The sequence below is a fragment of the Strongylocentrotus purpuratus genome, unplaced genomic scaffold, assembly GCF_000002235.5.
Source record: "Strongylocentrotus purpuratus isolate Spur 01 unplaced genomic scaffold, Spur_5.0 spur5_scaffold_14, whole genome shotgun sequence".
NCBI lineage: Eukaryota > Metazoa > Echinodermata > Echinoidea > Camarodonta > Strongylocentrotidae > Strongylocentrotus > Strongylocentrotus purpuratus.
The window spans coordinates 28,089,487-28,103,647 of NW_022145599.1; the positions used below are offsets into that span (position 1 = coordinate 28,089,487).

Below are 14,161 nucleotides of genomic sequence, written 5' to 3' on the forward strand. Positions count from 1 at the left end.
AAGTATTTTTACTATGACTTGCTCTTTCATTTCCAGTAGCCATCCTGATGATAATTAATGGAAGCAATTCATAAATACCAGCCAGAAAGTGGTATAAAAATAAAGAAAGGCAGGAGACACACAGTAAAGACACCAACATAGAATAACGAAAAATAGAAAGAATGAGAGAGAGAGACAGAGAGGGAAAAGAAGGGGGAGAATTATGATAGCTGTAAGCAAAATGATGATATCAAGAGTGTGAATGTGTGTTTACAATAAGAACTTGATTTCAAAACTCTTATGGGAGAATAAATTTGGAAGCACAGAAATGAAAACAAAATTATTTAGGGAATGTCACAACTCTTTCTCATCCTGTATCACAAGTTTAAAAATGCAACAACTCTCTCTCATCCTTTATCACAAGTTTGAAAATGCAACAACTCTTTCTCATCCTGTATCACAAGTTTAAAAATGCAACAACTCTCTCTCATCCTTTATCACAAGTTTAAACATGCAACAACTCTCTCTCATCCTTTATCACAAGTTTAAAAATGCAACAACTCTTTCTCATCCTTTAACACAAGTTTAAAAATGCAACAACTCTTTCTCATCCTTTATCACAAGTTTAAAAATGCAACAACTCTTTCTCATCACCTCTCGTTCGTTTACATTAAAGAAGTTTATACTAGAAACATGATTGCATTCATTCAAAATATTATTGTTTTAATCATTCCATGGAAATATTTCCCAAGTCAAATCCTGAAAATGACCGTGCACTAGTACATTTATCTGAAACAACTTCAAAAGAATAAACAGATATGCATAACATTATCGATATCAATAAAAAATAAGTGCATCCTACTAAGTGAAAACTAAACAATTCACCTCAGAATAATATTTCATACTGGTACCAGACCTGGAAAATATGTTTATAAATAAATTACTGTGTTTATTGCAAAGATACACAAATATTGCTAATTATAATAAAGCAGACATGAGAGTGGTCTAGCATTGCACAGTTATGTATATTAAACAACTATCAACGAGATGTCAATTAATATTCCACCAACTCCCATAAAATATTGGTCAAATGTCCAGGGGCTCTTTTCAACTTACACATAAAGACAGTGCACGTGACCCTAAGCATCCATGTATTTTAAGCATTGTATCCCACAAATAGATCAATATTTTTCATCACAAGTACAGACATTACCTTCAATGGAAAAGTTTTATAATGAACTGAATTTAGATTTGCAAGTCCATCTCAAAGCGATTGAATGTATGTATTGAACAGTGTGCACAAACAAAACAAAACACAATTCAGCTCTCGTAACAGCTAACAAAAATTAATTCTCCGGAGATGAAGAATCACCATCACTCTCAGTCTCAGCATCTTGCTCTGGAGCGGGACAGACGATGTCGCGGGTAGATGCTGTACAGAACTCTCGAATAGTTCTGTGCAGGTAAGTAGCTCGTGCTCTTGTCAGTCCGGGAGGTGATACTGGTTCAGGCAGCTCGCGCGGTGGTTGGTTGGTTGGTGAACGAAGAAGCTGGATCCTCTTTTCCTCATCGGAAGGCTGCACCTTTACAAAAGCTACACCAGGGTGGTCACGGTGAAACCTGCAGACAAAAATTGAGAAAGTTGAAAAAAAATAATTACTTTACTGTGAATTCAAACAGATAGAAAAGCTTTAGGTCATGTACAGACACAATAGTGAGTAATAATAGTATGGTATTTTGGTAATGACAATAAATAAGTAAAGATTTTACTATGTGAATACTTTGGCTGTGAATTAAAAAAAAAAAAATTTGTAGTGCAATTTTTGCATTTATTGTATTCTTTTAGAATCTTGACAGAAACGTGAATTGGAGTGTGTGGCAGATTAGCCCTCAACTACTGAAGATATTTAATAAAGTCTACAATAGAGGCATTTTATTCAAAACATGCTTGTGGTTTAAACATACATTTAAAAAGAAATTTGTTCGTATTGACTGATCTTCTATCTTACCTGATGTGATGGTACTTCTTGATGCCAACGAAAGGGAAGAAGAACGGTGCAAGAAAGCTCTGCCAGTCGTAGCTTGGTACGGTAACTGTACCATCCTCCAGTCCCACAAGTCGAGGAATGTTGTGTCCGTTCACAGAGCTCTCCTCTACAACGTCACTGATGTCCTGCAGGCTGCTGACGAAGGTCCTCTTGTATCGGTGTTTCACAAGGCCAAATGCACGATCGGGTGAAAACTTTGTGTGTCCGGATACCATGAAATGAACACCAATCTCGTCGTGCAAACCACACAGAGTTCTCCAGGCGAGATACCACATGAGAAATTTGTTCTTGTTCTGTCCTCCACAGTTATCACAGTGCAACTGCAGCACTCGCTCACCCCTCCCAAACTGATCAAAGTAGTCGTGAAGATAACTTATTACAGAGTTGGAACCTTTGCTTGAAGTCATCCCTTCATCGATGAGGTAGTTAACTTGCTTGTTTGTACCATCACATGTCACTCCAAACAAACCGCATTTCCTTGGGCATAGGAAATACATGGGGCCAGGCTGATCAGGATCGGTGGGAAAATGCATCTGTTGAGCATAGTCAAAGGAGTAGTGCATTTCCTCCCCATCTCTCCCTTCCTTGACGGCAGCTTGGGAGTCAAGAACCATGTCCCGGTATAGGTTCCTCTCAACAGCAACATGGGCAAGGTGTTCTGTCTGGGTCTGGATACGGCCGAGCTTGTCTTCCTCAGTTAGGTTGGCGCTCTGGTACACTGCAGAGTTGTTCTTCTGGCACTGCCAGCACAGGTCAGTTTTGGGGCGAGATGTGATCACAAAGGGGCAGTATCTCCTCCAAACATTAAGAAATGTTGTCTGCTTTGCACTTCTATGAGGAGGAAGTCCTGTAATAAAGGGAGAAAGAGTAGAAAATAAAATTGAGCAAACTCGAAACATCAATTTCTTAATACATGTTAAGAAATTTATTACTGAGAACAACTTTTTCATATCAACTGCACATTGCCTACCACTTTAGACAGATGAGTAACAGATTTCCCTTGTCTTAATAAATTATTGAAGTGTCCTGCTATCTAGAAGCCCAAATTTTTTATCAAACTTTTGTTGCTGTTATATCATAAAAGGAAATACAGGTCTACTTTTCTTTACAATTAAACAATTCAATACTTTTTGCTACATGCTGATTGTTATATTGTTATTATCATAAACAGGAAATATAGGCCTACTTTTCTTTACAATTATACAATACAATACCTTTTGCCACACGCTGATCATTCTTGGAGGCAAGTTCCGTCTCATAGCACCTCCAGACAGACGCCTTCGTCTGATTGGTCGGGAGAAGTCTTATACGGGGATCGGAGCTCTTGATGCCACTGATGCGCCCTGGAATGACGAGGCCTTGGGTGTCTGCGAAGTTTGTGATAAACGTCACAACTCTGTTGATGTCATCGCTGGTAAGAGCTGCTTTGTTCGCCTTGATGCCACCTGATGCCTTAGATGGAGAGACGACCCCTTTCTGTAGATAGCTTTTGGTGATATTCCGAAGCTGGGTGTCACCAACACTGTGAGATAAGAGAGGAAAATAAAGAAATTATAAGATTTCATGGTTCAATGAATCAACAACCGCATTTCATTATCCAGATAACTAATTTTTTAAGATCAAAATAGACAGTTCATTTCATATAAAACAAAACAGAACCACAATTAATGGCAAATCAAATTGATGCTAAATCAAAAGGTTTCTATTATTGTAAAATACAGGAAATCAAGTTTGCGGGAATAACTGGGGCAGTAATTAAACCATGTTAAATTTCATAATATCTTTTCTCATGCTCTGCCCATTTTATGATTCCTCCAATAAGAAATTAAATGATAATCTACTTCTAGCCAATAGCATTTTAGGTGTAAAAAATCATGTCCAAATGTGCACGGCTTGGATACGAACTGGCAAGTCCTTGCAAAGTTTTTTATTAAAAGTAATATTGAATTCAACATTGATTTGTGAAATTTTTGGTTAGTAATCATCTGAGTAAAGGTGTTGCATATTTAAGCAAAGCATGTTAACAAAAGGCTTCTATTCAACAGAATGCACTTACCTGTGTAGAAACATGAAGGTCTCCCTGCACACACGCTTCCCCTCTACCATGTAGCTGACTCTTGCCCTCTGTCTATCCTTTTGTCCGGCTCTCTTAGAGCATTGGGTTGTCTTACCGCACTGGATTGTCGCGCTCACTCGCCCCATGATAAACATTTTCCTTTCTTCAGTTTTCAACGCTCCGTCCATCATTTGCGCTCTCAGTCGCAGAACAAAAGTGGGATCAAACTGCGTGATGCACGATGATGCTCTTGACTTGCAGGTGCACTTTTCAAAGTTCTCTACACGAAGAAGTTCTTCATCGTTTGCTTCCGAAGACCAATCGTCAGTCCCAACTCTTTCCAACACTTCTCCAGCCAAATTAGGGACAACAAGCTGAAAATCATCATCTTCACCTTCATCCAGTTCCATATCCTCCTCTCCCTCTTCTCCAATGTCCATTTCGTCGTCAGTCTCATCGTATAACATGTCCTCGTCATTATCAGGAATTCCCTCGTCGCTGTCTTGCCCGAAGTGTTCAGTAAGCAAAGCTGTAAGGTTGGCCTGATCCCCCGCAGCTAGCCCCCGCATCATCGCTTCGTTGACCGCCCGAGCTACCCGGGCATCTCCGTTGGTGCACCCCGTTACCATCCCACGGCTCTGCTCACGTACAAAACCTGGCATTGTAACGACGTTGTAGACTTTTTCGCAACTTGTCACTCTCAAATGTATAAAATATAATAATGTTCTTACTCTTGATCAACAAATTCTGGATATGTGATGTACAATCAAGCTACTCGAAGTCGTTAACGGAGAATATAAGATCAACGCAAATCTGGAACTCGGATGTGAAAGCGGATACAAACAAAATGGCGCGCCGCACTGATTGCTATAACGGACCAATCACAGCCCGCGCAGCACGACCCGTTAGCAACGACCGACCATTTCCGGACTACGATAATTTCGCTCGGGAAAAGTGATCAAATTTTGGAAGAGACCGAAGGCTGTGCGAAAAAAACTGGTCTAGAAAAACCGTTTAAAACACATCTTCTACTATGTTTTAGACTTCCAAATTTTGATACTAGGTACAGAAAAGACCACTCTTTCAGAAAATGCAAAAAAAAAAAAAATCTATTTTTTCACCTAAGTTGACATTTTAGCTGATTATGGAGAATCGCTGGTTGCGACTTTTTGTTGGTTTTGTGGTGCCGGGTCACAAATACTCTTTTAATGCAAATCCACTTTTTAGGAGTCATATTAGAGATCACTTCCTTTGAGTAGAATCGACTCCAAATTATGGTGAAATCCACTCCAAAAGTAATGGTTGAATGGCACTTTTAAGGATGGATTCTACAGTTCTGAGTTTGGTTTTTCACTCCAAATGAATTATCCCTAATATGATTCCCCCAAAAGTGGCTCTCCACACCTGTACATAATTTAGACAGTAAAGAAGATGTCATTGAACATATTCATCTACTATACTCTTCAAAATAGATAATAGAATAATAATGACAGGGTGTATAGATCGGATGATTCTGTATTCATGTAATGCCTATCATATTACAGCTCCCATCGCAAGCTTTAATCTGAGTCTTGGCGAAAATGTTACCATCCAGTCCCTTGGATATCCAGTTTACTTACCTATCACCAGACCATTGATAAAGACATGGACATTCAGTGCAGTGGATGGGACAAGGCTACGTTTGGATATCATCCATCTGCAGATGGAAAGTGTTGACCATTTTACGCTAGGAACTGGTTTTGACATACACAATGCTTCAACGATTTTGTATGAGGTACTGTATGTATAAATTAGTTTTTTCTCATGTGCAACAATCCTTCAAATAGAATTCAGATGCACTTCCATCCCTAAGAATAAACTACTCTAAAAGAAAGCAGAAAAATCAGAGAAGCAGTCCGGTGAAAGTTTGAACGAAATCAGACAAAAAATGAGAAGCCTAGGCTATGTACTTTTTAAAAGTTATAAACACTATACATGTGGGCACTTTAAATTGGCTGAATTGGCAATGTCGTTGTGAAGAAGTGCCAGACAACTTCCCTATTTGTTCCAACACACAGAATTACTAAAATTGACATTTTAGTTAATTATGACTCAATAATAATAATTATGACTCAGGATGGTCTTTTTCTTTTTAGATAACATTTAATAACATGCTATACCCATACTCACAATAGGCATTTGGGAGAAAAACATATATTTTTGTACACAACAAATGTGAGAGTTGTCCGTGAATATGTCACAATATCCAGCCACCAAATTGCCAATTTGCTATTCATATGGATTCAATGATATCATATTTCAAACTCCCTTAACTTTCTTATATTCTTGATCTAATTTAATTTAAACTTTCACCATTCTTTTTCCACTTCCGTACAAATGAAATTATTATAAGAGTTGGTTTGCCCTTTATCACTGACTTGTTGCATTTCCATCCAAAATACAATGTAAATGTATGCTGCAACTGAGAGTTTATAAGCAATTTTGTGTGTGTGTATAGTCCTGCTTATGTTGATCCATACATGTATGTGCAGTTTTAGATTCTCCATAAAAGGGGACATGCAAGAATACAATTAATGGTAGAAAATGATTCCGTTATTCTATCTAGACATATCCCAATTTTAACCATTTTGGGCATGGAAGATGGAAGAAATACAGATTTTAGAATTGTTTGTCATGTCTCATAATTCATGGAATTTCCCCTTTATGTATTTGATGCCTCCTCAACAAAGATGGCATTATGTTTTTGGGGTGTCCGTTCGTATGTCCCGTTCTCGTGATCACGTTATCTCAAGAACCGGTTAATGGATTCTCGCCAAACTTGGGTCATATATGTATCTTCTAGAGCCAATGAACTGATTAGATTTCTGGGTCATGAGGTCAAAGGTCATGGGGCTCATTATGTATGCAAAACAAGCTTGTGAATCATCATTAGAACCGATGGACGGATTACCATCAAACTCAAGACAAATATGTCTGTGGTACATTCAGTAAGGACGAAATGTCTGAGTATTTTCTCATGTTTATTTCTAGCTATCATATGATGTTTACAAGGGAATTGAAGGAAACAGTCTGCTACCTATCATACCACCGGGATCTGAGTTTTGGATCGCATACTTCAGAACTCAAGGGAGTTTTTTTCACACATCTTCCTTTGCATTTGAAGTTACCGCTGTCCAAGAAACAGAAAGTAAATATATTTTCATCCCTTTATTATTCCCTCTCCATATCTCTCTTCTCGTTTAGTCTTCTTATTTCTTATTTTTGTTATAATGTGATTTTAACATGATCACAAATACTATCAAAAATGAACCCAAGAGTAAATTGAATGCCGTTTCTTATTCCCTATAGGATTCAAATTTGGATTATGTAATGTGGCATTGTATGTCACTGTAATTTTTTCACATTTCCAAAGGTAACGGATGAGGCTATTGAAATTTGCCTGAGGTTAATTTGTTTGCAATTGTGTTTTAAGGAAGTATGTAACCAATATTTATATATTCATTCTTTCATTCAATGTATTTATTTGTCCAATGTCATTCAACATGGATATGTGGTTTGTTCACATGTAAAATGAAGGCTCAGACAAGGTTTACAAAGAACAGAAATATGATACAAAACATGGAAAAATTTTGGTGATGACAAAATAACAGTCATACATAATAATGATTCTCGTTTGGTTATGGTTTCTTTAGTTTACTTTAAATGTCTTCAAGCATATTTAAAAGTAAGAATAATTTACCACTAAACACATTGAAAATTAAGCTTTTAAACTGAATTGAAGTACATCAGAATAAATCTGATAGATTGAAAATATGAATACTGATTAATATGTGGGCCAATGATTACCATGTATAAATGTATAACATTTATAAATCATAAATATAAATGTATATATATATGTGTGTGTGTTTATATGTATACATGTGTGTGTGTGCGTTGTGAATGTATTCTCCCATTTTCATATTAAACAATTTTATGTGTATTTTTCTTATAAAGCACCTTATTTACCAGTTACAACTGACAAAAAATGCTTGCAGCAGAGATGAATAATTTAAAATTGTCACAACAGAAAAAGGAATTCAATTGACATGTTTGTTAAAGTAAATGATATTTCGCTAGTAGGGCTTTTACAAGTTTTGATACTGCAAAATACAAGTGATTTTGTTTTTATATGCACAAATGATACGCGCAGGTTGTCAAGACAAAAGTCGCAATCTTTAGAGAAGTGTAAAGAGCCAATGGCAGGAAGAGAGAGAGAGAGAGAGGGATATAAATTTTGCTCCCGAAGAAGATATCAAGAGATAATAAACTAAGATTCATAGAAATTTCACTGGACCTAGTACATTGTATTATGGACTTGATATTGTATACATAAGCATACATTTTTCAAATGTTTTATTTATTTACACCAAATTATACATTAGATTGGTCTCACGATATCAGAGTACACATAACAAATCTATACAACATTAACATAATAAAGTAGACACATATACAATATATATAATGGATTAAAGGATATTGAGAGAAGATTCACTTTTCATTTGTATGTGTTAATATACTCTACAGTTCAATGTCCTGCTGGTGAAACAACTTGTGGAGACATCTTCTTTGAATGTCTTGACTCCACCATGTTCTGTGATGGAGTGAATGACTGCATACATGGGACTGATGAAGAGTGTGGTATGTATGCTCAATCATCAACATTTCAACACTTTTTGGACGGAGTTTTTGAAAATGCTACACTGGTCAGCCTCTTTTCTTCCAAACTGCAACATTTAGTTTTTATGTTTTTTGGTTGTCTGTACGTCCATAGATTTTGTGGTCATGAGGTCACAGGTCATGCAAAAATAGCTCGGCATCATGTTATCTCAAGAACCGATTGATGGATTACCGCCAAACTTGGGTCATGTATGTATCTTGCCGAGCTAATGAATTGATTAGATTTTAGGGTCATGAGGTCAAAGATCAAAAGTCTTCGGGCTCATTATGTATTTAAAAAAAAGCTTGTGATCGCATTATCATGAGAACCAATAGACAGATTACCATCAAACTCAAGGCAAGTATATGTATATCTTGCAAAACCAATGAACTGATTAGATTTTAGGGTCGTGGGGCTCATTATGTATGCCTATAAATAGCTTGTGAACGCATTATCATTAGAACCAACAGAAGGATTACAATCAAGCTTGAATTTTTAAAATTGCTTCCATTTTGGTTTGTAAAATTGCTCTATGGTGGAGGCATCATTTTCGACTGCACGCAGTTCAAGTTCCATCTAGTTTATTTTTAGTGTTGTATCTTGAAATAGAATACATAATCAGAAACTATTCTGTACATTTGTAGAATATAATTTTGTATAGTAGTGACTTCCAACGTTGCCAATTTTAAGATCTAAATACTTTGTTTCCTTATTTTAAATGATGTCTGATAATATGTTGCAACAAGGCAAAAACAGGCAGAGGTTGTACAAAATATTAAACCCTTGTTGCTATTTACTTCCGATCAATTTTTGTGAAAATTGATACCGAATTATTCAAATTGATATAAAAACGGTGTGATTCTAAAAAATAAAATTGGGGCATTATAAACAAAATCATGAATTTTAAAACAAATGTTCAAGTCAGTTTAACTATACTCTAGTATAATTGGTAATGTAAGTTTGTACTTGAGTCGTGGTGATAAAAATCTTGCAGAGGTAGCTAGAAGTCCCGGGTCCTTTAATAATTAATTGCACATCGTGGTAATATGGGTCTCTGTCATATGACAATTTTGGACCATATATTTGGCCTATTCTTTGTTTCAAATGATGGTCTAATACAAGAGGTATGTACATGCCATATCTTCAACGTGAGACAAAGTGGATTGCTTCCCAAATGCAAAATCAATTACGTTGTCAATGTATTTCTTAATTTCACGTATTAATACGAAAAAGATGTAAATTCGATGTATCCAAGAACAAAAACACAAGAAGGAATATATTCAACAAAGGATTTTCTACTCTCCATAAATATTATTTCCCCTGTAAACACCTATTAAGAATGAACTTTGGAGTAAATGAAGTACTTATACTTTATTTACTCTTTTTAAAAAAAATCACCCTCTGACAATTGCGCATCATGTTTTAAATTTGTGACCTTTACAATTCCACATTATGAAATTCAAATATGATTTTTTTTTTAAATGTCATGCAGAAGGTTATCGAAATTGCCTTAAAGCGGATTTCTTGACAGTGTTTGCTATTGTGCCATTGTGTTTACTGAATGTTAACAATACTATATGATTTCCATTGACTTGATGATTGTTTATATGTCTCATACAGAATGTCCTAGTCTTTGGGAAGTGCGATGTGGTCCATATAGAGCATGTGTCAACCGCAATAACTTCTGCACCAGTTACCATTCCTGTGAAACAGACTGCAGTGAGTTGCCTATGTTTTCAACATTATACAAATATATAAGAATGGAATAATATATACTCTAGTTTGCAATATTAAAGGCTAATTCCTGTCGAGAATAAGAGTTTTTCAGCAGCTTATCAATAATCAATAAGTAAAACAAAACATGAATCGATCACGCCATAACTTTCAACGGTTGCTTCAAAATAGTTTTTTTTTTGTGTGTTGGATATTCTTAATGGAAATTATTAAATTTGCAGCACAAAATCCAGATTGACCATGTGACTGTGTGACGTAGCATCCTCACATTGTGCTGCTCGAGCCGCTAATGCAGTTTTGTACAGCCCAGACATCTTAGGCCGTATATACCCGCTCTCTGCCAGCAAAATATAGAAAATCATTCAAAATACTTCTTAGCATCATTTCTCAAAATCAAAAGTGTTTTTAGGCATCTGAAATGTTTGTCTCTCTAATGGGCTAAGCTAAATACCTGACAGGAATACTTCTTTAAAGAATGTTATATCTTAGATCCACAAATCAAGAGATATCAGATATTATCTGTACTCTAAATACCATGATAGTATTCCATTACCCATCTATCTCCACAAATTTCAATGGTTATCGGTCTTTGGTTTCTTGTTCAAACAATCTTGTGATTTGTTTGATTGTTTGTTTATGTTGTTGCTGCCAGCCTACTAAGGTCGATCTTCTTCCCCTTTCTCAAATTCCTGAAAAGCGCTATATAAGAACTAGCTATTATTATTATTATTATTATTATATGGATGATAACACAAAAATTATCAAAGAGAAGTTTTATGTTTTTCATGCTTTTATTTAGCACACAATTTTTTTACAAATACCAGCTACGGCAATCCTTTCTCAAGTGATTATGACAAAAATTGAGAATAATAATCTTTCGCATTTTTAAGACAATGCAGAAATATTTTATAAGTAAGTTACCAGACACATTTCCTTGGAACACTTTACAGCACAGAACAACGGGAGCAGTACATGTGCATACACCGCTCCTGTTCTCTCTCTCTCTCTACTTCCTTCTCTATTTATATAGAGTGGAATGCATTCAATTGCAGGTTTTCTTTCTGTCTTAAGGGTCGTTCAGACATGAGGCAGTAAACAGCCCCTATATTTTTAATGTGTATTATTAATGAATGGTAACTGCATACCGGTACATTAAAGGTCCTGCATGTATTCACTAAGCCCTGTGTTGTGATACATATGATACTTTGTGTCATATAAAAAAACTCTGCGGTTTTGCGCCATCATATCTGACAAGGCCTTGATTGATATTGTTAATCTTTCTCAAATGCAGCATTTGCTTGCAACAATGGGCGGTTCATTCACCAAGGATTTGTGTGTGACGGATTCAATGACTGTGGAGATTTTACAGATGAGCGACAAGACTGTGGTAATTATAAATTAGTTAACATCATTGCTGCTCATAAGTGGTTTAGTCATTTAATGGAGCTTAATCAATTTAATCGATTCTCGATAATTATACACTCTTAGGTTAAAAAAAAATGATAACTCAGGAAAGTGATTATGATTTGGATTTTGACTCTACTCGATTTTGATTTCTTTTTTTTCTTTTTTTTTTCTTTTTTTTTTTGAAGGGGGTTAATTTTGATTTCATTTAAAGGTCTTAAATCAGAAAAGTGAGAATGATTTAGATTTCAGCTATTTTTATTCCTTTTTTTTTCTTCAATGGGGTTATTTTAAAGAAAAAGGGTGTGTATTGGGTTTATTGTGATTAGCTGTCAAACAGAAAGTATATCAAGCTTTCATATTAAATATTTTTTGGAGCAAATTAGATTATACCAACATTATTTAACATGAAACAATTATCTTCATATTTCAGAATGTGCAGCCCATCAGTATGATTGTGGTGAGAAATGCATTTACAAAAACAGCGTTTGCGATAGCTTCGTAGACTGTGCTGATGGAAGTGATGAAAAGAACTGTTGTAAGTGAAACTCACCTTTCAAAGATTATGTATAGAAGGATAAATCATTTTGAAATGAAGGATTAATTGGGATTGAAACCTGTTATTGTGCCCACTACGCAAAAGCATTATCACAGATAATATAGGGACACCCGCAATTATATCAGTATGCATGATCATTCGAGCAGCATCTTGTTCATTATGCAAGATCGGCAGCAGAGTCAATAAGGTTACAAATAAAAATAGAAGATGCTGTTCTGCGATGAAAGATTTGAAAACAGACTTGACACAAAATAAAAGAATCAGTTGACTATATAATGGAGTATATATATATATATAGTTATCCAATACATAAATACACTGTTATCCATGAAGTTGAAGAATTTTTTTTTTATAACCACTGTTCATGAAATAATTGTGACAATATGGTTCATTCTTGATAGATGAAGTATCATATCTTCTCAGAACTTTATTGATCAATCTCTTAATCTCTTTAGATTCATTGATAAAGTTCTGAGAAGATGTAGTCTTTATCAAGAATAAATCATATTCTCACAATCACTTTAAAGGTACTATATCCCTTTTCCAGCCAACCTCAAATTCTGTAGAACTTTGCAGGAATTTTGAATATGTCATGTATGTCCTATCTTTGAAATTAAAACGTTAGCAGTGTCCTCGTATTCAAATTATGCAAGGAAACCTGTTTACTTTCTAGACTTCACTGTCAGACACTATTGAGTGACTGACTGGCTTTTTTACTTCTCTGGTAATAACAAACATAAAATGAGCTGTAAAGGGTACATGAGCATTTGTCTACATCAATAACCCACTTCTTGTGATGGCCAAAATTAAACTGATTGAATCTTGCGCAGCATAAAACGTATTACTTATTGGCTCCATAGCTCCTAAGTTGATTTGACAACGAATAGTCGTTATTTTCCCACTTGAAGACTTTTTCAAGCCCCACTTTCTTTAGGGAAGTTCTAAATTAGTATTATCTTTCAAATGCCGTTGGAATTTAACCTTTTGATTTTTTTTGGCCTGCAAATGGGACATAGTACGAAAAAAGGTAAAAAATTGGCAGCAGTGTGTATACGCTATTATTACCAATTACAATTTATTTCGTCAGAAAAAAATCAATTGAAACTGGTAATAGTGAATTGAAACTCTCAAGGATCTTTCTTTCAACTGTTTTAATATATACTATATATTACTATATATACTGTGTATACATATTTGTGTGTATATCTGTATAGTGGTGTGTGTGTGTGTTTAGTACCAAATGGGCGCTATTCTATGATGTGTTTTCAATCACACATGACCATGAAGACCATGGAGGTTAAGGACAACTATTTGTTTGAAATCCATAAAAAAAGTTTCAGATTAATGGGAGTATTCAGTCTTGACAAGTGGCATGTATTTTTAAAAAGTACATTTGAATGATAGAGTAGGCTATAAGTATCGCATACATGTATTCAAATTGTGTGTGAAACTGAAGACTGGCACAAAGTAAAGATTTGAGACATTTAACTTTCTTCCACATTTTCTGGTGTGTCCCTTACAGCATGGAACTATATTCTTGTATATTTCTTTTCTTCAGCATGCCAAAGCTTTCAGTTTGAGTGTGCCAGTGGAGAATGTGTTAATTTCTGGCAACTTGGGGATGGAGCATCTCAGTGTAGTGACGGCTCCGATGAAATTACCGAAAACAGTCAATGTAA

General features: G+C 35.5%; 2 protein-coding genes across 2 annotated transcripts in view; one reads left to right on the forward strand and one right to left on the reverse strand.

The window, feature by feature from the left end:
- The window catches only part of LOC105445353, a 124,405-nt gene that overhangs the window by 106,652 nt on the left and 3,592 nt on the right, over positions 1–14,161 (forward strand). Inside the window, exons 44-50 of the mRNA XM_030985189.1 lie at positions 5,628–5,857; positions 7,114–7,270; positions 8,653–8,766; positions 10,406–10,504; positions 11,811–11,906; positions 12,357–12,461; positions 14,041–14,157. Of these exons, the coding sequence (XP_030841049.1) occupies positions 5,628–5,857; positions 7,114–7,270; positions 8,653–8,766; positions 10,406–10,504; positions 11,811–11,906; positions 12,357–12,461; positions 14,041–14,157 (918 nt within the window). The remainder of the gene's footprint in view (positions 1–5,627; positions 5,858–7,113; positions 7,271–8,652; positions 8,767–10,405; positions 10,505–11,810; positions 11,907–12,356; positions 12,462–14,040; positions 14,158–14,161) is intronic.
- On the reverse strand, positions 682–4,874 carry LOC105442657. Its single transcript, XM_030984627.1, has 4 exons — positions 4,084–4,874; positions 3,242–3,549; positions 1,989–2,874; positions 682–1,599 (listed from the first exon to the last, which is right to left on the reverse strand). Exons 1-4 carry the CDS (start codon positions 4,743–4,745, stop codon positions 1,326–1,328), a joined length of 2,130 nt encoding a protein of 709 aa, XP_030840487.1. The 5' UTR covers positions 4,746–4,874; the 3' UTR covers positions 682–1,325.